The sequence below is a fragment of the Zootoca vivipara genome, chromosome 5, assembly GCF_965207765.1.
Source record: "Zootoca vivipara chromosome 5, rZooViv2.hap1.1, whole genome shotgun sequence".
Lineage (NCBI taxonomy): Eukaryota > Metazoa > Chordata > Lepidosauria > Squamata > Lacertidae > Zootoca > Zootoca vivipara.
Window position 1 is genome coordinate 37,218,153 of NC_142588.1, and position 26,419 is coordinate 37,244,571.

General features: G+C 39.8%; 1 protein-coding gene across 4 annotated transcripts in view; it reads right to left on the reverse strand.

Moving 5' to 3' along the window:
• The window catches only part of PPP2R2D (protein phosphatase 2 regulatory subunit Bdelta), a 32,519-nt gene extending 6,229 nt beyond the window's left edge, over positions 1–26,290 (reverse strand). For 2 of the 4 annotated variants that reach the window (XM_088670411.1, XM_088670410.1), the window contains exons 1-8: positions 26,062–26,290; positions 25,732–25,821; positions 9,989–10,153; positions 8,232–8,329; positions 6,067–6,232; positions 3,131–3,243; positions 1,685–1,862; positions 467–631 (exon numbers count right to left, since the gene is read on the reverse strand). In XM_088670411.1, the coding sequence (XP_088526537.1) occupies positions 467–631; positions 1,685–1,862; positions 3,131–3,243; positions 6,067–6,232; positions 8,232–8,329; positions 9,989–10,153; positions 25,732–25,821; positions 26,062–26,068 (982 nt within the window). In that variant the 5' untranslated portion in view covers positions 26,069–26,290. The remainder of the gene's footprint in view (positions 1–466; positions 632–1,684; positions 1,863–3,130; positions 3,244–6,066; positions 6,233–8,231; positions 8,330–9,988; positions 10,154–25,731; positions 25,822–26,061) is intronic. The other 2 variants (XM_060274832.2, XM_035137728.3) reach the window with 2 other exon arrangements.
• Between the last annotated feature and the right edge of the window lie 129 nt (positions 26,291–26,419).

Genomic DNA, 26,419 nt, shown 5'->3' on the forward strand with positions numbered 1-26,419 from the left:
CATTTTGGTTGCCCTCCTCTGGACACGTTCCAGCTTGTCAGTATCCTTCTTGAACTGTGGTGCCCAGAACTGGACACAGTACTCCAGCTGAGGTCTGACCAGAGCAGAATACAGTGGTACTATTACTTCCCTTGATCTAGATGCTATACTCCTATTGATGCAGCCCAGAATTGCATTGGCTAGACTAGATAGAAGACAGGTTTTCCAGGTGTCAAAAAAATTGTTTCCATCAATTTATGTTTTATACAGGGGCGAATACAGTCACATCATCAGTGTCTCATACTACAGACCTACTCAAAAAAGATGTAGAAAACAATTTTGATTTTCTGTTCTACAAAATACATCTCCTTTGCCTTAAGACACTGGGATGTTCTCTATCAATAAACAGAACTTAGTATTAGTTTACAGAAAACATACCTATGTTTTTTTTCTAACAAGTGGTAAAGAAAACTGAGAAAATACTTACATTTTGAATGTCTATCACAAAGAGCTGATGAACGCATATCACAGAGCCGTATTGTTCCTTTGCTACTGCTGTAGACAAACACATTACAATGATGGGGATGGAATTCTGCTGCAGTTATCACCTCGGTAAGTTCCTCCATGTTAGCAGGCTTTATATCTACAATGTCTGAAAGTTTGTTTGTATAGGTTCATATAGATTTGTTTTCCTCAAAATATAACTTTCGAAGTATGCAATACAGGGAGATAAACAATCTAAAAACTGTACCCAAATTCTGTATTATTTGGAATTGACATCTCTAGCATTCAGTTTATCATCTAAAATACCATTAAGGACCCAAGTAATTGAAGGATCACCATTCTCTACAACCTGCAGTTTACAACAGGGGTGGAGGGGAGAGGGTCTTCTCAGAGTACCACCACCAACAGTCGGGGCATGTGAACATGAGAGACAGCTTTCTCATAGCAGCACCTTATATTTGGGACTCAAAGCAAGTGACCATGTTCAGACTGAATTTAATTTGTCCAGGCCTTTGGGAGGGGACAGAAACACATTAATGCACTGTACTGTATTTCAAACTTCACTTTGCAATACTGTAAAAGCCTGCAAAAACATATTGGGCATGAAGCCTGCTTTATATCACAGCAGTGGAAGCAACTAGCCCCCTTGGCAAGTCAGCAGGCGCTTTAGGCAGATGTGCTCTGGGCAGTTCAGTATGGAAAGAGAAGACAGCTGCAGAGAATGCTCCCCTCCCCCACATTTCATAGAATCGTAGAATTGGAAGGGTCTGAAGGGTCATCTAGTCCAACCCCCTGCAATGCAGGAATCTCAGCTAAAGCATGACAGATGACCATCCAACCTCTGTTTAAATTCCTCCAAGGAAGGAGAGTCCACCATTTTTATCAGCTTTAGGTGCCTTGCAGTTTTTTGCTCTTCCAAACTCAAAAACGCCTGAAATTTTAAAGGTGTGGAGAACATGTAGGCTCTCCAAACTTTATTTAACTTCAGTGCCTATTACCCTCAGCCAGCAATGGCTAATGATGATGGCAACTATGGTCCGGCAGCACCTGGGAGGGTCAGAGATTTCCTACCCGTCTTAAAAGACTAAACAAAAATAAAACAGATGATTTATCATATTCAGAACAATTGAGGCCAGTAATGCTTATTGTAAGAAGCTACTAAGTGGTAAGTATTTCTATGTATCTAATATAAAAAGGATACTAAAACTTCTGTCTGTGATTTCTAAATGCCACAGGTTGATTCTTAGGTCATCTGCAGAAAGGTACGTTTCATGATCACTATTTACTGAAATAGAGTTTATGTGATATGTGTGTGCATTTGCAAATATCCTTCGGGGACTTGCTTCTACCATTAGGTCCATGGGTTTCAATATTGGCACCTAAAAATAGAGAAAGGGAGAGAAGTTCACTACATAAAACATTTATTTAAAGGGCTAATCACTACAATATCTTAAAGTTACAAAATGTTTAAAGTTACAAAAGTTGCTGGAATGATCTGGCATTGGACTGCATTCAAGATAGTACTACGGTAAGTAGCCCTTTGCTCAAGCAGAACTACTTCTGAATATACCCTAAATCAGTGATTCCAAATTAGCTTAGTAGGAGTGGACCCCGTTTTTCAAAATCCGAGCCATAGACTTTTGAAGATTTTTATATTTCTAATAGTCTATTATTTCAGATCTCAGTCAACTCAACACCTTTTAAGTAAAAAGAAGCTGACAAACTTCTCTAGTCTGGGATCACAAATCCATTCTAAAAATTAGAATTCAAGTGTCAACAACACACAAGGCATAAACGCACTAGCATGCAAAGTAAAACTGCATGACTCAGACCCATAGAACCATATGTGTCTCAAGTCCTTTCACATTCCTCTGACATCTTGCTTTCTAACTTTTGGCATGCTAATTTGTACATCACTGTTTCAAAAGTAGCTTGATAAATTGCAACTCTTTATTTTTTAAATGGTGACTGTCAAACTGTTCTGTGCCTGTGAAAGATTAAGCTGAAAAGGCTCTCTGAATAGCAGCCTGTCTTCAGGGTTCAAAAACAATGGTATAACATTGTGCAAGTCTCCAAAAGTATAAATTTAGCCTATATGCAACCATAAGTAGAATCACCTGTTCCTATTTTCAAATAGCTTAACAATGTTCCAGAACATCCGATAAAGAACAGTATTAAATACACAGATAAAATTGTCTTTGAAATGACTAGGTTAACTGTAGGCATTTCAAGGGAGTTAAACGTCTTGAATTAAAGGAACAGAGGAAGCTTCATTTTACCAAATCAGACTATGGCTACATCTAGGTCAGTATTCTCTATACTGACTGGCAGTGGCTCTAAAGATAACAGATAGAGCTTATCCAGGTGTTACCTGGAGATGACAGGGACTGCGGCTGCAACCTTTTACATGCAAAATTATGTGTTTAGGTAAGATTTTATAATTAAGATTCTCTTTATACAGAGAAAATGTTTCACTGAGTTATAGCGCTTTTCCAACCTGATAGTTTTCAAAGTAGATGTTTAGAAGCATTTTTTTTTAAAAAAGCAAGTATCTAATCAAGTTTCTACTTTGCATGATACAACTGTGGCGCAACAGTTAGTAACATTGCTTAGATTTTGTTAATTCTAAATTAAGTTAACAAAATACCCGTAGTGCTGTGATTCTAAATGGATCCCGAAGTCTTCCATCTTCATCTTTCAAGTTATAACCTTCAGCTCTTTTATCTCGTTCACTGATTTTCCATAATTTAATAGTTTTATCTGAAAAAAGGAGAAAATATTCAAATGATTGAAATCAAACAACACTGAAAGCTACTTTGTCATTAATTTTTGCTTACAAATAACCCAGTCTGATATACAAGCTGGACTAAGAATTTGGATGCGGAAAAGACTGAATGAACGGTTTGTTTATAAACTGAACTCTGTGCCCAGACAAACCAATTCTAAATGGATAATCTTTGCAAGTTGAGCATATTATGCAACGGTTGTATAGAAATAATGTGCCACACACACATCCCAGATACTCAGGTACATGGTTTCTGTCACATGTAGAGGACTTGGGAGGGCAGGCGGGCTGGATTTCACTGTGGGCAGGGTTTTGAAGAAGGGAAGATGCAGTGCAAGCATCAATGATTTTTCAAATTCTTGCAGGCCTTAAGTCAGGCATCCCCAAACTTCGGCCCTCCAGATGTTTTGGACTACAATTCCCATCATCCCCGACCACTGGTCCTGTTAGCTAGGGATCATGGGAGTTGTAGGCCAAAACATCTGGAGGGCCGCAGTTTGGGGATGCCTGGGCTAGGTCTTGTTTCATTTCCAGTGTGATACTGTGTTTGCTAAGGCATTGTTGAGAAAAAGGGACCTCAACTCTCCCTACCCTTGCACTTTACGGAGAATGTTTGGGGGGCACTTACAACTGATGAGTTCACAAAGTGAGTTTTGAGGCCCAGACCATAATCAATTTTATTTTGGGTAATACTGTGAAGGAGTAAGGAGCTACAAAGCATCGCTTCCACTCTTATTCAGCCCCTTCCCTTCCCTGAAATTTCAGAAGTACGTACTGACATTACAAAGCATTGTATCTTTGTAACCATACGGGCTTGAGTGGGGCTTTATTTCTCATGAAACTGAATTCTGTTTGATACACAAGCTGCACTCTTTATGCATTCCTGCAGAATGATGGCACATACACAACCCTGTGTTGCACTGGTTTTTCTAGTGGTGCCAAAATTAATATAATTTAGGCAACAATTGTATATAGCAATTTGTTAGCAACCCACAATGTGAAGTGTCACCATTCTCTATTACAAAGCTGCAACTTTTATGAAGAACTTATGCATAGTTTCTGTATAACCAAGCACACAAATGCATTAGGCCACTAGCATTTATATAATTACGTCAGGAGTGCCTCTAAGAGCCTGAACAATAAGCATTTGTTTCAGCTGTGCCTGCCACAACAGTCTGCACAATTGAAGAATTTACAATTTCAGTAAGCAACTAAGAACCTTCTTTCAAATATAAGTAGAAAGTCTTACACAACAAGTTTTTTTAAATATAAAAAGCACTATCATAATGATGAGCAGCCTAGAGTACACTCTGATAAAATGGATACTATTTGCCTGATAAATGCTGTAGATTATTTGAAGGGAAATATATACTTTTATATCAAGAAAACATTTCTTCAGATATTTTCATTATGCAAGGTATTCATTATAACGTGTGGTCATGTTATTACAAAAGTAGTGTTTGGATTTTCTAAAAACAGCATTTTAAAAAATACTCCAGTTAATTTACCTAAGAAAACTAGTGCAAAAATAAAACAAAACAAAACAAGCACAACTTAATTTAAGTTGTGCTAGTTTATTTTATTTTATTAACTAGGCTGTAAATCTCATAGTCCACTGTGTCAAATAGGTTTCTGGAGATATTTTAAAGAAAAACATGATTCAGAGATCCTCAACAATACTGTGGGGGCCAGACTGTGTTCAGAAACACAGCACACTTGCAGGGTCCCTGCCACTATAATGCTGTCCTCTTGGGGTGAAAAGTATCAATTCAGCAAAGTACATTATTAAGCCATGAATTATTAATACTAGCTTGTATAATAGTTAAGAAGCAGAGTGGAGTCTTCAAGGATTTATCTTTTACTAAATTATTAAATATTAAATATTAAGGTTTTCGGCATCTTAAATCACTTAATCTAAAGATATATTCTTGTCTGGCCACTCTTAAGGTATCAGAAATCTTATGATGTAAAGAGTGTGCAGAAAGCTATCAAAATAATTTGGGCATTTGTGAAAATCTGACAAACACTTCACAAATCATTTCTCTCTAGTGTCTGGGAGAGAACAGTTGGGAATACTGACAGCGAGAAAGTGTATTGGTTTCCTTTACAAGGAGGGTTACATCATGATGCTGATAGCCTCAATGTTGGACCTGCGCAATTTTTCAATAAATCATTCAAAATCAGTTATGAAGTCCACAGCACGATAACGGTTTCATAAAGAACAACTGAACTAGCTTAGTGAACTATGGCTTACAAAGCAAGAGAACCCATGGTTCATCAGTTTAAATGTCATAGCAAATTGACACTTTGTTATTAGCTTATGAGCCAGTCTGGGGATTTGGGACAGCAGAAATTGAAACACCAGATGGCAGGGTTGATTACGACAACAGCAACAACTATTATTATTAAAGTATTGACTTGCTTTTGTAGCACCAAGCAGTTATTTGGTGTTGCAAAATGAGCAATTCAATTATACAGTGGTACCTTGGTAGTCAAACGGCTTGGCTCCCAAACAAATCGGCTCCTGAATACCAGAAACCCAGAAGCGAGTCTTCTGGTTTGCAAACGTTTTTCGGAAGCTGAACATCCGACGTGGCTTCTGATTGAGTGCAGGAAGCTCTTGGAGCCAATCGGCTGTTTTGGGAGTCGAATGGACTCCCAGAATGGTTTAAATTCGAGAACCAAGATATCACTGTGGTTACATAAGAAATGATACTATATGTAAGTAGACATGAATGATCTAAAAGTAATCAGATACAACTAGAACATATGCATAAAAATGTGTTGTATAAACTTACCATTTGTAGATAATAAGAAGTGAGCAGCATTCTGTTGTGGTAACCACCTAATTTTATTAATTTTTTCCTCAATTTCTAGACTTTTCAAGTAGTCAAACTCAGGTTCATGACTCTGAAAGGTACTGTAAACATTATATTCTCCCCTTGAATGAGGACGGCTTTTGTTCTGCAAGGGAACGCACATGTGTGAATAAGTAATTTTTGTAGCATGCACATACTAAGCAGAAGAATTGACGAAGATTCCAACAAGATCAGAAGTCATTCAATAATCAAATATACTGAATTTATTAAAGCATCTACCTGCCCTCACACTTGCAAAGTACAACAGGAAAAGGTTCTTGTATTACAAAAAGGCAATGGAAAGGGTGCAAAGAAGCTGTGTTCATGTGTGTGTAAACACAGAGAGAACCAAAGTTTGTGCTGCAACATATAACAGTCACAGAAGCAAACTGTTTTCAAGCTGCCTCTTTGACTAAGGGTTTTACAGCAAAAATTTGAGAGCTCCTGCCTGTATTTTGGCAAACAGCTTTCTTGAATCATAGCCACATCTATTGAAAGGTAGACCTTTACAACTTTATCCATCATACAAGTTGTAAAAGGAATTTTTTACATAAAGGAGAAAAAATTCAGAAGAGCTGACCTAGTGAATGACAGGTTGGAATATACCACTTTTCATTTAATTCAAGAAGTGTAATAAATAGCAGTGTTCATTTAATGATCAAGGAGGGGAAGCGGCTTTGAGATAAAGCACATGCTATGAATCCCCAGATACAATATGGGCTGGGAGAGACCACTGCCTTGGACATTAGAGAGCTGTTGCCAGTCATATGGGGCATAAAGTTTTCCAATACTTTATTTTTCAATGGAAAAAATCTGTTTCATAAATTTCTTAAGTAACAATGAATGGGTGCCAACAGCAATCAAATATTAGACGAGCCGGGCAGTTTTTAGTTTTATTTACCAAATACAAGTAAAATGGACCTAAGTTGCATAGATTTTTTTTCTAACTCAACACGCCCCCCCAACCCCCCCCCCAAATCATTGGCTGTTGCCAAATCAGAGAATATAATACTGGCCCAATTGTTTAAGTCAGTATATGACTGTTTCACAGTTCATCAACTTGAAGCAATGTCACAAATTACCCTTACTCAGAGAAACCTAGCGCCATTACACATGTCTGGAAGCACCATTAAAAATAAAATAAAAGTATCATTCCTTTGTTGCTTTTAAAAAGCAAATGTATGGAATCAATTCACTTGTTCTTGCAGCTACTAATGTTTAACTATTCTGAAAATGAGGCTCTTCTTGATTAGCTTTGCATGTGTGTCTTCCACAAAGTTTTAAATCAAAATTTATTCCTCATCTGTAGTAAGGTAAGCAGTATTGCAACTGGCTTTTCCCCTTTTACAAAATCTGAAATAAAGCAATTCTATTCTTGCCTTGCAGTGCTGCAAGACCTCATTATTTTGTGAACCTTAAACTCCTCTCAGTGCACAAAATGGACTGCAGTCCTACTTGGAATGAAGACTTTCAGGTTCCTGAGATGGTGTGAATAAATCAGACAGCTTTTTCTAGTACCTTTGTATCTGCAGTTCCTAAAAGTATCAGCAAGTTTTCTCTATTTTTTTTGTCAAGTTCTCTCTCTAAAGATTGCCAAAGACAAATGTGCATTCCTTAACACAATGGTATGACTTAGTGCACACTTTCCCCTTCAACTGACACAATACCTATGTAATAAACACGTAAAATAAAAAACTAGTAGCCAACCCAAAAATCTTTCTCATTAGTGGCTAAGGATATATACGTATTGCTTAACCTTTCTTAGTCATCCTATTGTATTCTTTATCAGAATGGTTGAACAAGCAATAAAGAACAGATGTTCCTCAAGCCATTCTATTCCTACTTATGAATGTACATACAACTAATGTAAGTAGTATCATCTGAAAATGAGTAATGTGAAGAATGACTGTGACTTAATGAATTCTGGGAAAAACATCAATGTACTTGAAATAGTTGGCAGGTAAAGTATAAAGATCAATTTTTTAAAGAAAATAGCTTGATCATAGATAAATTAAAATCAATGATGTGATGTTGTGATACCATTCACTTTAAACAAAAACTGTAAGGGAGAAGAACCACTTTTTATTGTTTTGAATGGTACTGACCTCTGGTTCCCTTTGAAATATAACCACTCTGCCACCCTTGTCTCCTGTTGCAAGAAGATCTCCAGAGTAATTAAATTCAACTGTTGAGATAATGTCAGCTGTAAAGAGAAAACAGAGACAAAAGTATTGTAATATGTAAAGTGAGCCAAGTACCTTAAGAACAGGGTATACAATTGAATGGACCCACATGAATTTGCAAGCTGATTTTCAACTGTACTATTAAAAGTGATGGGTTCTCTCTTCAAGCTTTCATCACCTTTTAAGTAGTCCAAACATCATGAAGAACAATCTCAAATTTGTGCACTCAACACTGAGTGTGGAAATTTTAAAGATAACAAGATGCAGGGGAGGCATTCGGTGAATGGGGCATTGATCCACCCAATCCAGTCTGCTGTCAGTCAATCCCCACCTGCCTGCCTTACCTACAACCATTTCAGGGAGTAGCACTGACTGTCAGGTTCCTCCTCCTTACGACTCTAAAATCATAGAATCACAGAATTGTAGGGTTGGAAGGGACCTCTAGTCCAACCCCCTGCAATGCAGGAATCTCAAGTAAAACATCCAGGACAGGTGGCCATCCAGCCTCTGCTGAAAAGCCTCCAAGGAAGGGGAGTCCACAACCTCCCAAGAGAGTCCATTCCACTGTCGAACAGATCTTACAGTCAGAAAGTTCTTCCTGATGTTTAGTTGGAATCTCCTTTCTTGTAACTTGAATGCAATGGTTTGGGTCCTACCCTCTGAGCAGGAGAAAAAAAGCTTGCTCCATCTTCCATGTGATAGCCCTTTAGATATTTGAAGAAGGCTATCATACCTCCTCACAGTCTCCTCCTTTCCAGGCTAAACATACCCAGCTCCCTCAACCTTTCCTCATAAGCCTGTTTCCAGACCCTCTGTCATCTTGGCAGCCCTCCTATGCACACAAACAGAACAGTACTATGACTTCCCTTGATCTGGACACTATAGTTCTGTTGATGCAGCCTAGAATAGCATTAGCTTTTTTCATTGCTTCATAACACTGTTTACTCATGTTAAGCTTGTGGTCTACTAAGATCCCTAGATCCTTTTCACACATACTACCAGCAAGCCTGGTGTCTTCCATCTTAAATTTGTGCAGCTGGTTCTTCCTCCCTCCATGTAGAACCTTACATTTGTCCCTATTGAAATTCATTCTGTCAGTTTGGTCCCAGTTCTCCAATCTGTTAAGACAGTCTTGAATCCCAATTCTTTCTTCTGCAGCATTGGCTACCCCTCCCAGTCTGGTGTCACCTGAAAATTTGATTAGCATCCCTTCAATTCCTTCACCCAAGTCATTTATTGTGCTTCCACTGTAGAACTCAGCAGGGAGAAGGATGTGGACAAAACTAGGAGTCAGTTTTGCCTGTCATTGGCTGTGGCTCCGGCAGTCATTGTCTCCGACGCTATCTCCTGTTTGCCTCCCTCCCTACCAGTTACAATGGGTGCCAGCTATGGATGTCAAGATGCCTTTTGGAATTCACAAGCAGCTCAGGCGCTCATGGATGCTCAAAGTACAAAAAGGAGGCCGCCTATATGCAATAGTGCAGGCAGGGTCGATCACTGGTCTTCTGAACACCAGGTGCCACTGCTGGTTCCTGAGAGGCCACTGAGACTGCACAATGTCATTTCCCCTCACTGCTCTGCTGCACCAACAGCTACTGCCTGAATTTAAAAGCATGCAACCTAGCTCTACTGTAACAATATGACAAATGACAATTTAGGATAAAATTGGGCACACATACCATCGGCTCCTGACAGAAACATCAACGGTCTGAGAGAACTGTTGGGGTAGCTCCTTTCCCACACTCCCTGGAGCTCTGTGTGACCTGAGGGAAGGGAGAAGCGAGGGAGCCCAGGCCAGGAAGCTTGTGCCATCAGCTCCCAGTTGGCCCGAGAAGACTTCACTACTGTACATTTGATATAATTTATTTGCTTTAGTATTTTAAAATGGTAAACTGCCTTGGATGCCTTGGCAGAGCAATGGTATATAAATACAGATAAATAAATAATCCTAGTAATGAATGTTGTCTAAAGGTCATGGGTAAATAAAGCCTAAACTCTACCTAAAGGACACATGGAAAGCCACTCAGTATTTTATTTGACAAAATGTATATACGCTTGATTGTAATAATACCTCTAACACATCAGCATTTGAAAATGTGGCTTTCCATTTTAAAAAGGCCTCAAGGTTATAGAAAGCTATAAACACTATGACCATGGCATTAATTTATCAGCTTGGAAGGGATAAAACATATTGGGTTGGATCCAGTCTTGCCCTTCAATGGATGAAAGAGCTCCTTGAACATTATCTAATAACTAGATGTAATCTGTTCCCCAGCCCTCTTGGTTATTATATTCTATTGTGCGAGAAAGATTACTGCTACACTGGATGTACTTACTAGCATTAAGATTCTAATTTTTGAATTATTCAGTGAATAAATTTGAAACACTACAATAACAGAGCTCAGGAGAGAATGGAGACATTCCTTTTTCTTAAGGAAACATGCTAAGATATTGGCAGACTTGGGCAAATCTCAATAAAATGAGAATGAAGTTTGCAGTGCTTTCTATGCCCGCATCCCCATTTCCCTGTCTGCAAGGTAACACTCTGATGTCAGTATTCCTAGTTTACTTAATTCCTCTTCCCTCTAGTGAGCAGTATAAGCAGGGTAATAGTGGTTTCCACTATCATGCTAAACGTATAGGCCAGAATCCAGGTAGCTACACAGATGCACACTCAAACACACCTATGTTGAATCAGTTAGATGTGCACTCAACATTAGGAAGAACTTTCTGATCTTAAGAGCTGTTCAACAGTGAAAAAAAACCTACCTTGGAAGGAAGTGGACTTTCCTTCATTGGAGGTTTTAAAACAGAAGTTGGGTGTCATGGATTATTTGGCAGTGATTCCTGCATTGCAGGGGGTTGGCCTAGATGACGTTTGCAGTCCCTTCCAACTCTACAATTCTATGATATTATGAACTGCTTCAATTTCAAAATTAACTACCGGTAATTATGTGGCACAGGATGTGCTTGTGTTTGGGCTGCTTCACACAACTTAACCTCACAACTTGAGCACACAGCACTACACAGTTGTGTAGCTCTGTGGACCCTGGCCTCACTCTTTTATGTTTCTTGGGCTGCAATCTGAAGCAGTCTCTACTGAAGACACAGCAACATGCTTAGGAGAAAAACAGGTTTGGGATGGTACAATTTGTATTTTAGATTAATAAAATGAATCACACGGGAACAGATTTCCATAACCTTTGAGCAGGCAGTGAGATAATTTATCTGGCCTATATAAACGTAATAATGGATGGTGTTGGAGAGGAAACCATTTCTTCTTTCAAAGTTATGCATGGATATTCAAAGCTCCATATTAACAATTTTAGATCCAATAACGGGAAATAGGAAGTGTAAGCCAATGAGCATAAGCTTGTGCTGTCTGAAATGGTTTGTATCTTCTACCACACAAGTGATTTTTTTTTAACGCGAATAAAAACCCTAGAGAACCAGATTAGAATATTCTTTGAATGACTTCCATACTAAAAAATAACGCCACCCATAGTTCTCTAGAAAGATGTCTTCATTACCTCTAGTAAGAGCTACCAATCTTTATAACCTTTTTTTTTGGCAGTGATTCAGTCTGTTAGCTCAAATTGAATTCCTAGTCACAGGTAGACTTCACAAATTGCTAGTTATGGGGCCACACTCATGGTCCTACCTCACAGGGTTGATTGTGGATGAAATGGGCAGAGGCAAAAAAAATGAGCTCCTTGGAGAAAAGGTGGGCTATTATTGTAATATAATATTTTTCAGTGTTTATGAAGGTAGAATGTGTGTATGGGGGAAGACTAGATACCAAAACAGACGTTATAGAAGGGAGATAATTTCAACTACAAATAATTTGGGGGCCAGAGAAGCAACCCCTTGATTCCCTATTCTTTTCAATCATGTTTTATTTGATTTTTTAAATATTAAATGCAAAACGGTATAGAAATGATTTTTTTTTAAAAAGAATCTCTTCTTTCTAGCTGCTGCTGTATTTTTTAAACAAATACATGGCCCAGAAGAAGGGCTTTCACATGGAGGCATATGGTTTCCGCAAGGTGGTAATGGATTAAAACCAACTAAATATCATATTAATCAGGAGCAGAGATAAGTCGCCATAATAAATTGTTAATGCAATTTATTATAGCAACAAGTGAAATAAAGAAGATTTATTGGGGAACAAGACTCATTGGGAGACATATGGATTAAATGAATGTTGACAGTAGGAATTTTGAAAACTTCCTATTAGTTTAAACAAATTCTAGATTATGCTCAGCTACCCTTTTTACAATATACTGTACATTGAAATTAGAGATATACTTAAAACTTTTATGGATTTGTGGTTCAATAAGTGACCCAAGAAGGTGTAAAATATGAATTATATTTGATAACAAAGGGAGTAGAAGATGCAAGTTCTTAACCAATTTAGAGTCTATAGAACACAAATATCAGCCTAAATGGGAACAATATATGCTGTTAGATTAAATAATATACCCAGAAATTACAGATTGTTGATGGAAATGTGAAATGCCTGGAACAAATATATTCGACTTTATTGGGTATGTATGAGGATCCAGACATTTTAGAATTTTATCAGATATTGCTGGGGAACCAGAGCTAGATCACACATTGCATTGTAGCTACCGGTATGTATAACTGGAGAGCTCCACATTTGTGAGGTCCTGTGCTGGTAGAGGCTAGGAAACAAGGATTTGCAACCACTTATGGTAGTTGTCAAACACGGGACACAGGTGGCGCTGTGGTCTAAACCAGTGGTCCTCAACCCCCGGGCCACGGACTGGTACCGGTCCGTGGATTAATTGGTACCGGGCCGCCCAAGGAACATTTAAATACAATTAAATTAAAATTATTAAATCAAAACAATCTAAATAAAATATAAACAATCAACGTCCCCCCTCAGATGGACGCGGTAAAATTATCAAACGTCGACTGGTCCGCGGCGATAAAAAGGTTGGGGAGCACTGGTCTAAACCACTGAGCCTCTGGGGCTTGCTGATCGGAAGGTCGGCAGTTCGAATCCCTGCGACGGGGTGAGCTCCCATTGCTCGGTCCCTGCTCCTGCCAACCTAGCAGTTCAAAAGCACGCCAAAAAAGTGCAAGCAGATAAATAGGTACCGCTCCAGCGGGAAGGGAAACGGCATTTCCGTGTGCTGCTCTGGTTTCACCAGAAGCGGCTTAGTCATGCTGGCCACATGACCCGGGAAAACTGTTTGCGGACAAACATTGGCTCCCTTGGCCAGTAAAGCGAGATGAGCACTGCAACCCCAGAGTTGTTTGCAACTGGACAACTGTCAGGGGTCCTTTACCTTTTTAGTTGTCAAACACAGCTTCAGTTTGGTAAAGGATATTTTGCATCAGAGAAGGGCACAGAGAACAGAGTGCTTCCTTTGCTACTCAATTTCTTCCCCTTCATGGGTGGGACTAAGAGACGTGGGGTTAAGACTCTTATCCATGCTGTAAATGGCCTCTTCAAGAGGATTTTTAAAGAGCAATAGATCAGAGAATTCCAGGCTGAAGAGAAAAATGCAATTTGGCCTCAAGTGCCACTAGCTGGTTTCTCAAGCTAAGATTTGACAACCAGTTCTGAGGTTTTCGAACACCTGCATTCTAAAAAGGCATTTGGCAAGCTTTGTCAATAATGAGCCCAGATAGACCTTGGAGCAAATTCCCAGCATTCCCATTGCACACTTCTACCTCAAAGTGCAACAATAGTTGAACCTCACCCACGGAGAGTGGGGGGAATATAAGGAAGAGGTAAATATGCAATAAACTAGTGTTCCTCAAGGCTCTGAGCACCAAGCAAAGAAGATTAGATTGAACAGACCACTTGCTCTTCCAGCATAGTTCTACTAGAACTATGGTGACAGGAAATGCAATAGTGATATAGAATGTTGTACCAATAGTGTAACTACTCAGGTTTGGCGCAAGCCAATGACACACGAGCTAGCCACACATCCACCAACTCAGGTTCAAGTCCCGATACACTATTTTGCAATCTTCTTTTCCAGATGGTACTAGACATACAACTTATTTTAGAGAAAACATTAATTTCCCGCAACTGCTATACCTTCCCATAAGATACTGAAAATAATGACCCAAGAGATTAACCACTAAGCATTTTGACAACAAATGCGTTCCCTCTACAGGGAAAACTTAGGTGCTTGAATGCAAATGCACCATTTAGAAGGATTTTATATGTGAATTCTTGTGAGCAAGTTATAATCACTTCTATTCTTAGACAGCCTCTAACTAGAGTGATAAGGGAAGCTATGTTAGCATACAACTACAAACAACAAATTAAGGCTCCTACATTAACAGCATCTATGCACAAACAAAAACTAAAGATTAAGCATAAGACAAAAAAGTCCCTTCAAAACAAAGTAATCCAGATCTTGTAATTAAAAATAAAATAAAATTCCATGACACTGTTTTGAGTTTAACAATTAGACAAGACCTTTTATTGTGGTGCTTCATTCAAGCATCTGGGAAATATTTTTATACCCAGTATGCTTAAAGCCTTGTGTTTGCCTGTGTTTAGCTATAAATGGTTTACTATCAGCTGAATGGAGAGGTTAAGTTGCACAGATGGACCTCTTGAAGCAATTGTTTTCTGCTATTAAAAAAACCCCTTTCCCAAAAGCATGAATTCAGCAACCAAGACAAAATACACACTTATCATTTTGCCAGAGATTCTAAGAGAACAGAGAAGAACTCCGTAAGTAATTTGTCCTATTATTTGGTTCCAGTTTCATACTACCATGATAATGTCATATGACACATAATATTAATCAGGCTGCCTGACTTTCTTATGTCTGGAACCAAAAGTTGCCTTGTTCAGAAAACCCTTTGAAGCACATTTTTATTGATGAAGTAGATTATGTTCCTTCAGAAGTGCCAACAGGATTGTCTAGGCACAGCACACTGTATGCATATTGGGTCTCCCATCTCACCCACAAAAGATTTGCATTTGTTTTGTATCATATATGCAAATGTATGCCCTATTTTGTGGATAGGACAAAGGGCACAAACATGTGTCAGGGGCCACAAACAAACAATAAGATGTCTGACAATGTCATCAGACGAACTTTCCCCATAACTGCATTTCCATACTAGAAAAGGCTTAACTTATATCTTTAAACCAGAGTTAGAAAAAGGCTTTGCTATTGTATTTTGCTTTTGGAGGCAACACTATTGGCCAATCACTGCTACACTAAAATCCCTGGGTGTCCCAAATATATGTTGTGGGCAATAACATGCAACCAGGAAGACATTCTTTTCCACATATTTTAACAATTATTTGAATTATCAGCATTACGTTAGCTATTATAAACACCACAAAATGTATCGTTTAGCATATATTTTACAAATGTGGGTGCCATAGTTCATGGAATTCTGTTATAGGACTAAGTCTAGAAGCTATTTTGGAAAATTGCTTCCACAAACTTATGTTAATCTGTGCATGATGACCACCCATTTTCTTCTTATTCCAAACCATGTCCTCTATGTCATCAAAGTGTAACTTGCTGTAATTATTTTTCAACAGAAGTCTACCACAAGGCATAGCTGCCAACCCTCCCTTTTTTAACGGGAAACTCCCTTATTCCAAGCCACAGCTGTCAACCTTCCCTTTTTTTGGCTGGAAATTCCCTTATTCCAGCGCCATTTCCCACTACTATCCTGGATTGTTAGATATATCGTAGACCAGGCATGTCAAACCTGCGGCCCTCCAGATGTTTTGGCCTACAACTCCCATGATCCCTAGCTAGTAGGACCAGTGGTTGGAGAAGATGGGAATTGTAGTCCAAAACATCTGGAGGGCCGCAGGTTTGACATGCCTGTCGTAGACTGTCCCCAGCAGGGCCGTCTTAAGCATATCTGGCGTCCTGGTGCGAAGATACCTCTGGCGCTTCCCCGCCCAGTTTCCCAGCGCGGCTGTCTGGCGAGTGCAGGGCGCAGTAGCGTGGCGACCCCCTGGCGGCCCTGCGCCACCCAGCTTTGCCGTAGGGCCGGCCCTGGTCCCCGGGACAGGTGAGGCTGCTGATCCCTTATTTTCAAATCCAAAGGTTGACAGCTATGCCACAAGGTCATAATTAGGTGGAACCTCCACAACAAATGGAGCTGGCATAGAGCACTTTTTGCTTCTGCTGCTTAGTTCTCATCAAAGAGAAGGTTCAGCACAACTCTTGAATAGAGTTGGGTGATTAACATACAATCAATTTATCACAAGGTTTCCAACATTGTGATATATCGTCAGCTAAACATCGCGATATGCTGATATATCACAATGTCTGAAATAAGGGTGAAGCTACGTAGAGGCATTGTCTTGCTTCATTTTTTTTTCCCACATCGTGATTTTTGCACAGCGCGTACACACACACACACAATGATTCACAATATATTGCCAAGTCAAAAATCATGAAACTGACATCACAATAGGGACTTTAGACCTGTTTGGGACGATATATTGATAACCCAGTCCTACTTTTGGTTCTAGTTCTGATAGGAAGACTGCAACCCCAATCAATTAGTCATACCTCATGTTACGTTTGCTTCATGTTACGTGTTTTTTCAGGTTGCGTCCTGCGGCGACCTGGAAGTACCGTAAAGCAGTGGTTCTCAACCTTGGGCCTCCAGATGTTTTGAGACTACAATTCCCATCATCCCTGACCACTGGTCCTGCTAGCTAGGGATCATGGGAGTTGTAGGCCAAAAACATCTGGAGGCCCAAGGTTGAGGACCACTGCCGTAAAGGGTTACTTCTGGGTTTCGCCACTCGCACCTGCGCAGTAGTGCTATATTGCGCTGCGCACCTGCGCAGATACGGCGCTTCAGGTTGCGAACAGGCCTCTGGAACAGATCCCGTTCGCAACCAGAGGTACCACTGTATAGGAAAATGTACCTTTTTGCAGGATGCTAGTATCAAGCCTTTTTTGTTTGGATTCAATGCCAACCTGTTACCCTTCTCTACATGGCTACATCTTTCCACATATTCAGGACAGATAGGGTTGCCATATATCCTCTTTTTGCAGGACATGTCCTCTTTTTCAGGGGTAAAATTTGAGGCAAATTGCATTATAGCATCCTCTTTTTTGCCCTTAAAAAAATGGCAACCCTAAATAGCAGCACCTCAATGTTTAGTAATTAAAGCAAGAAGTTGGGTGTAATCTGCATACTGATGGCACCTCACTCCAAGGCTGATGCTCTTCCTAAGACGTTTCATTAAGATGTTAGCAAAACTGGCACTGAACCATTTGAAATTCCACAAACCAATATCTAGGAGGCAATTCCATAATCTAATCCCCCAAACCCCTAATGATCACTAGTTGGACACTGTTTATGCCTGTTCCTGTTTTGCTGCAAATAAAAATTTCCATGAGAAATTAATGCTGAGGCAATGGAGGGGCACATGTTTTGCTCTGGAAATGTTCCCAATACGGAAGATTACCTGATGACTGTATAAGCAATGTTATCCACAAGTAATGCATGAAAAACTATTTACATACACTTCTTAACTTTTGCACTGTATGTTCACTTTTTCTACAGGATGCTTTTGCTACATGTGGAGACTTTCCAGTCTTTTTGAGACTATCATCCTGATTCCAACTTTGGCAAAAAGTCAATAGCTAGAGCCCCAAATCCTTAAATTATAATGCAGACATCTTATTGGGGTGTTTAAGTGTTACATCTGTCTGTCTCTCAAAAATGTGAATGTCTCTCAAAAATGAGGACAACTCTAAGCTAAAATTCATTGATTATACTAGTAGTTCCCAGGTGACAAACCATACAACAGCTACTGAATATATTTCCTGTTCATTTGGTGGCCTAAGTAGGTTTGAATGCCTGTGATGTTTCAGAAAGTTAAAATACCCATGCCTGCTAAATTCTATAAACAATTTACTGATCTTGCTAACATTTTTAGATTTAGGCCTTTAGTTTCTTCAGTTACTTATTTGCAATACTTCAATCTAATCCATTTTTAACAATATGACAAAGTATAATAATCATTTATACTTTTAAGATTTTGAAAGATTAAGCATATATCTTCTCAATAGCAGCAAAAGGCTATAAGAATCAGTCATGACAAACAGCATGGTAGTACTATATTTTGTTTCTAGGCCACATTACAACATTGAAGGAATTAATCAATAGCTTGCCAAATCAGTGATAGAAGAAAGGTGAGGATCCGTCAGATCAGCACTGCTGTTCTTCTGTCTCTAAGCAGAAAGTCAGTCAGCAACATTGCTTTGACCTTAAATGCCCTGTGCCTGTATTTAGACACATGAGGGAGGTTTGGTAGTAGGAATAAGTTGCCTGCATGAAATGAACTTTCATATTTGATTTTGCTTCAAACTAAGCTCATAATCCTGGAGCTGTACTAGATAAGGTTTCTGTGCTTTCAACTGTCCACATAAAAATACAATGAACTGATGGCTTGGCCAACCCTTTACTGCACAGAAACAATGAAGGCCTAAGTACAACCTGCGTGTACTTTTTTCTTATTATTATAGTATGATAGTCATTATGAAGCTTTTCTTATCACATATAAAAGATCTGATTTTTTAAAATCATCTTTTGAAAGGAGGCACTGTGGACCTAACACATAGAGCATGATCCTGGGAAGCACATGAACCCCAGTAAATTACTGAGAAGTATCCCTATCAATCCCTGTCACACAGCTTTATGCAAATTCTGAATGGTAACCTGTTAAAAACAGTGGATTTATTTGATCAGTTGGACTTGAGCTTATTTCTAAAACTTTGATTATTATTAATTGCTCCTAAACAACTCTTTAAATGCACGAGTTTTGAATAATCATGCCATGGGATGGTTTGGCATAAGAACTGCAATTTTGCCAAAGAAAATAAGCAGAATGACCAGCAGTACACATATTTCCTTGAGTCTTCCAATTGCAGTACAATTTTGCAGAAGGTAAGGTATAGCAGGAGTCCCTTCAATCTTCTTTTCTCTACATTGCATCACCCATGCACAGACATGAAGACCCCAACCTCTATGCATATGCCAGAGGACTTGAGGGAGGGTCTGATGGTGACAACAAATGGCTGGCTTTTAAAGCAAGTTAGAACACTTGCTTATAGCAATGCTCTTAAAGCACTTTGAACCAAGCAGTTAGGAAGCAACTCTGCAGTGCAGGATTAGTCACATCCTTCAAATGTGAAACCAGAGAATCTAGTGTTGCAAATAGGAAAGATGGTTTGAAATAAGTACGTTTCTCAAAATATTGTGCCTCTTGGAGCATATCTTATGTGATATGGTACATTCTTATATACGGTAGCTTAGGAATTCAATTTCTTGCTTGCCTGAAGTAGTGGTTTCCCCTGGCTGAACAGGTATGCATCAGCAGATGGCTCCTCCCCTCCATCCACTTTTCATCACCAGTGTGTATAGGAGCCTGCATGCACAACCACAATATTTTTGTTTTTGAATCCCCTGAATCTGCTTTATTTCTTTTTTGCATACTTTTCTATTTTTATACCGTTTTATTGATTTTAGGCTATATTTTGTTTTAACAAATGCTTTTATACTATACACAGTGTACACTACTTTTGGATTTAAAGATATGGAACAGTTTGGAAATGCTTTAAAATAAATAAATAGAATTGCCGCAGTGCTATTCCTCAAGATGGGAGAACAGGGTTTTACAATCCACGTTAGCAACATTTAAAGGGTGGACAGGTCCAAATGCACCAGTCCTACCATACTGTGGCAAAGAACACAGCGAAGGCAAAATTAATGGTGTGCAGCGTGTACAAAGTGCTGACAATGTACGTAGGGAGAATGGGAATGGGTAAGTGATGGGGCAAGAAAGGAAGATTCTGCAAAGCTCAGTTACTACATTGAAGATCAAGCCAGTTTACATATCTGGTTGATACAAAGCTTCAAAATCAAAAGCATTTTAAAGTTGTTAGGCACAACATTGGGATAAGGAAGTAAAATTGATCAAACTTTCCCCTCAGAAAAAATGTTTTTAGTTAAAATATAAGCAAAGGTGATATTTAACCATACAATCCTTAACAAGTCTACGGAGAACTATGCCCCACTAAGTTCAATGGGCTGTTCTAAGGTGTGTATAGGATTGCAGCCTCATTTACCAAAATATCTTGCTATACTCAAATCAGCACTTTCAAGCCCATTATTATTCTAATAGCTCCACATCTTTCTGCATCAGATCAGTACAAAATAAGGGGCATTTGAGATCATTTCAACAAATGCCTTGAAATTTTCACTTATCAAAATTCATAAGAATGCATTTAAACACTCCCAAACACTGATTCATTACCAGTTGTGCTATTTCAGCACAAAGACAGCATCATGAAATAAAGTATAAAGTTCTTTATAGCCTATCTAAAATTCAAGTTTAAAGGATATTATTAAGCCACAGCAAGATATGCTTCGTAGTAGTTGATAACCTTAAGGGCAGCTTCACACAATATACAATGGCTGTGTTTGGACATTCACATGTCAGCTTAATAAGCCATTAAGATTTGTAAACTTCATACTCTGGTTTGTTTCAGGGTCATTAACCATACTTTGTCAGTTCAGACAAAGCCAGAAATGATAGTTACAGGTAGGTAGCCGTGTTGGTCTGAGTCGAAGCAAAATAAAAAAATTCCTTCAGTAGCACCTTAAAGACCAACTAAGTTTTTTTATTTTGGTATGAGCTTTCATGTGCATGCATTTCGTGTGGTATCTGATGAAGTGTGCATGCACACGAAAGCTCAAACCAAAATAAAAACTTAGTTGGTCTTTAAGGTGCTACTGAAGGAATTTTTTTATTTTGCCAGAAATGATAGTTAATCTCAGATTTCCTGGTTTATTCACTCACTTGGTCAAGGAAAGGAACAAGGGGGCTGCGTGCACACCCATCAGTCTATTACACATCTTGATTAATTAAGCAGATACAAGCGTCCAAAATGTGTTTACAACAGCATGTACGGACAACAGGGAACTATCATCCATCATTCGCAGTTCTACAGTACAGTACAGCACACCCGCCTCCCCACTGACGAAGAGTTACGTTCCAGGGCCACACATGTATAAGTGGGGTACATACAGCTTCCAGCCCAACAGCTGTTGAATGGAGTAGCATGGCAGCTTGTGAGAGCTCCTGCATACTATTTCGGAGCCTGTGGAGTGTTTTTCTCTCTCTGGACTTTTGGCTCACTGATGTCCTCTTCAGGCTTGGGGGGGGGGGGCATCTCCTTGTGAGCCACAAGGACTTTCCAGCTCTCTCTCACCATTATATTGGTTAGTTAGTTATTTGCTGGCACCATGCATATATGTGGTCATGCACGAAATTGATCACGTACAAGTTGGGGGATGCCTGTATTGTTATAAAAATATAGTACCCTCAATTTGACAGGTACTTTACAAAGTAGAGACAGGACTTTGGCCTGGAGAAAAGAGTTCTGTATTATTTCTTTAAGTAGCAGAAAGTCAACAGTCAGGAAAGAGATCAAGGCTCACATTACGCTACAAGAAACTGACAGGAAAATAAAAATGTTAGGAACAGGCAGATGACACATTCTTGTCAAATCTTCTCGCCCAGCATTGCCTACCTATATGGAATTATGATGAAATGTATAGTACTGTACATATGAATGTGAGTACTGAAAACACAATATAATTAGGTTCCAATGCAAAAATGTGTTCCTAAAATCTGAATTAATATAGGTGTTACAGGATGAACTGATGTGTTGTTCAGAGGGATAAGCTTGTTGCATAACTTAGAAGCCTATTTTCCACACATATAAATAAAATACACACCTCCATACATTGTGTGATTAGTGCAAAAGCTAGAAGGAAGTCTGCAATGTAATTTGCACCATGGGGGTATCACTATTAAGATAACATTACACAAATATATGAATAAAAATTACGGGCCTCATTTTCTAAAACTATTATAGGTACAGTCCTATCCACACTTACCTGGAAGCAAGTTCCTTTAAAATCCATGGTATTTAAGTTAAAAAATGTTTTAGGATAGGGTATAAGAACAGAAAGGAAAACATGTTACAGACAAATATATCAGGCTTGATTCTATTAACTTCTGTGATACTGCAAAATGCAAGCAACTACTTGCATGTGTTTGGAGTACTCTGATCTACGACACCTTAGTTTTAATCCTGAAAAACTAGTTAAGTTCTCAAATGTGCTGCCTGAATGTCAGTTTTCTTTTTAGCATATAATTTTGTTGATAGATTTGCTTATACCCAGTGCTGAAAATTGTTATTTTTAACATTAGTTGCATAACTCTCTACATTGCCTTATATCTAAATATTATAAAATGTTATTGACAAAACAACAAAAAACATACTAACATCAATTATAGTGTCCTTCTTTGGGGCCCAACAACCTGAATGCAATTTCTTTTACAAAGCATCTTGAACAAGTTGTTTCAAAGACAGTGGTAAGGGAAATGCAAGCAAGATGTGAGAAGTATGTCCAAATAAATAAGGACAAAAATTAGGGTTGAGATGCTGGTCAAATGAATTTGTTATTTGGCTATGATCAAATATTTTCAAATATTCCATAAAATAAAATATGCCCTTATACATGTAGTGTAGTATATTCCAATATACTAATATAACATGCACACAACCTACATTTAATAGCAAGTTTGTCTTATTCTGCACTCCAGTGTGGTTCTAACCTCTCTTCTCTAAATTAAGTCACACTAGCTTTTATAGCCATGTGATGGGTCACAATGCCCAGGAGTAGGAAATACTGCAAACCGTTATGGAAACAATGAGGCTTCCACATGATCTGGAAGGGTATCTACAGTATAAAGTTTGAGAGGGACTGGACCCTGGAGCCTTCCAGGGAAGAGTAATTTTGATCATAAGCACAATATTCTTTCTTCCTTGAGACTGTTCTGAAAAATTAATGTGGACAGTGGATGGCAAATAACCCACTTTTTAAAACCAAATGCCAATCTTATAAAAACGATTTCTCATTAGCAAGTAGTTAGGAAATTATTTTCTCACAACAAAAATAAGTATACTGCAACTGTTTCAAAACAGGATTAACTGATATCTCCACCTCCATCGCTCTGCCCGGACACAGGTCCAGTGCCGAGGGCCTTCTGGTGGTTCCCTCACTGTGAGAAGCAAAGTTACAGGGAACCAGGCAGAGGGCCTTCTCGTTAGTGGCACCCGCCCTGTGGAACGCCCTCCCACCAGATGTCAAAGAGAAAAACAACTACTAGACTTTTGGAGGACATCTGAAGGCAGCCCTGTTTAGGGAAGCTTTTAATCTTTAAAAAATTGGTGTATTCTAATATTTCTGTTGGAAGCCGCCCAGAGTGGCTGGGGAAACCCAGCCAGATGGGCGGGGTATAAATAATAATTATATTATTATTATTATAATATGCACTGCAGTCATTTATTACAGTGAGCAAGAAACTTGTAAGACTGAACATATGATCAAGGTATTTACAGAAAATTTTAGTGCTGTTAATTAATACTATAAATTCCCACCTGGTACAAGACCAGGTATTTCATGTAACCCCTTCCCTTTACACAAAGTAGCTAGATACAGACACACATACTGTGGGTGTGGTTAATTGTTTCACTATAAATAGAACTCTAAATGCAACTCTCCACATAAATATTAACTGTGCTCAATATGAAAGCATGTAGACATCTTGTTACCAATGTTTTGCAGCTGGCTGCCACCCAGATACAGAACTGTGTGAAGACTATCAAATAACACTATCAAGGTTGAAAAACAATACTAGATTTAGTACACATACTGGAATTTATTTTACTACCATCCATTCTAGCACAGAACTCTTTCACATCTCAACAATAATTATTTAATGTTTCTACTACACATATTCATACTGTAATGCCACAAGCAAACAGCAATAAAACCCACTGATGATTCAGAAGGCTTGACTATGCATAAATATCTTAATAAAACAAAGAATGGCAACTGAACCCAAGCAAGCATTAATGAAACTGTATTGCTTCTTGGAAAACATGCCACTTTCAGGAAAACAAATAGCGGTTCAAGAAAGTGTAGAAACTGCTTACCTGCAAAGCATTTTTAATTCTCTAAATATATTCTGTTAAAAGGATCACCTATTATCAGTCTGAATATTAGTAATCAAAGAAGTTTCAGTATCTTCCTCCAAACCACACCCTAAGTTGGCCTCTCCACTCTTGTAAAGAGAAAACCCACAACATTTGTCTTTGGAATATTTTAAAACTACAGCAAGAATACAACACGTAAACTCAAATTAAAATGCTTTTAAGGACAGCAATATGAACTTTTAAAAATCCACAATAACCAAACTTTTAATAAGAGTGTACTGTATTTAATAAGTTTATGAATACAACCTGTACACTTTCAAAAAGCAATGCGGAGGCTCTTCGTAAAACTCTAGAATACCATGGGTACCAGCCAGCTACTTTAATGAAGCAGCAACAGTTAGGCTGCAATTTTAATTACTAGATAATACATCAGACAGAACTTTGTAAGATTTACTTTGGAATTAACATACTTAAGAATGAACTTTTAAGGCACTTTTACAGGCTGGACTGGTTATTGCTACAAACTGGTTCAACCTAATCTTGGTTGATATATCATTTTTAAAACCTAAAGCCACACATTGCCAGAAAGAACATTTTACATTCCTGCTGCTAAAAACTAAATTTCAGAGGAGGCCGCCTCCTCCCCTCCCTTGTATGGCTAGAATGTAGCTTGACAACCTTGACAGACTGCTCCCCACTCCCAATCCTCTTTTTTCTTTTCGCTCCTCTTGTTCCACTGTCTGTCATTTCTCCCAGAACATTAAAAAAAGAAGGAAAAAAAAGACAGCAGTTTTCTGTACAGTGTGGAGACGGCAGAGCAAGCAGCAGCTTAGTCAGACTCTGCAATCCCCCCTACACATATTCAAAAAAAGGGGGGAGGAAGATGGTGGTGTTTGGTGGTGGGGAGAGAAGAACCACAAAAGGTAACACTTTTTCAGGCCTAATGCTGCTTCCAGACCGAACAAGGGCCCGGGGTGGGTGGAGGCACCGTCTCTCCCTTGCGGTGGAAACCAGGGTTCATCCTCAACCCCTTCCTTCTTCCCATCCTGCGCTTGGGGACCTGCGGGATGCCTTGCAAGTAAAGGCCCATCAACCCTGCAGGAAGGGGAGGGGGAAGGTTGTTGCAGAGGAGAAGGGCCTGCAGCAACCTTGGGAGGGAGCTCCGGGACTAGCAGGGGCCTCCTCTACCATCATTCCCCCACCACCACCACCACCATTGCGGGAGGTTTTTAAAGCCGGGTCGAGAGGAAGTGAGGCCTTTTGGAGGCCCTTCCTTAGGAGCCCAGGGTCATTCCGTCCCCTAAACCCACCCACCTCCCAAAATAATAATTAAGACAACAACAACAATAACCCTTTACCTTCCGCCACGTCTTCGTCGATCGCCCCCTTCACCTGGGAGAAGCACCACTGGAAATCGTTGCTGCCGCCTCCGCCTCCGCCGGCCACCCCTGCGAAGAGACGGCAAAGGGAAGAAATGCCGTGAAAAGCCCGACCCTCGCCTCTCAGGATATCTCTCTATACAAGATAAATAGGCCAAAGCCTCCCACCTCCCTTTGGCCGGCTCAGCCCGGCGAGGTGGACCACGGCTGCCCTCCTCCCCGAGGCCTCAGGCCTGCCTCCGCCCGCCAAGACAAGGGCCACCCAAACCAGCCCCATAGCCGCTGCCTCTGGTGCGCCCCTCTCCTCACCTGCCATGTCGCGCCGTGTGTGTGGCGGGCGGAGACCGGGGCCTAGCGAAGCCCGCGTGGCAGACGTAAACCGACCGCGACCGGAAAGGGAGCCGCTACGAGCGACGCCGCTGCCCGAGCCGCTGCTGCTGCCGCTGCCCCTGCCGCTGCTTCTGCTGTGGCGGCCGCCACCGCCAGCGCCGACGCCGCCGGAGGTTTGGGGGTTTCAAAATGGCGCCCATTGCCGGTCAGCCTGATCCGGTGACGTCATCCCCCTGCCAGCCTCCGCCGGGCGGAGGGAGGGAGAAGCCGGATGGGCCTGAATGAATGGGGTGTGTGTGTGTGTGTGTGGGAAGGGAGAGGCAGGCAGAACTAGGCG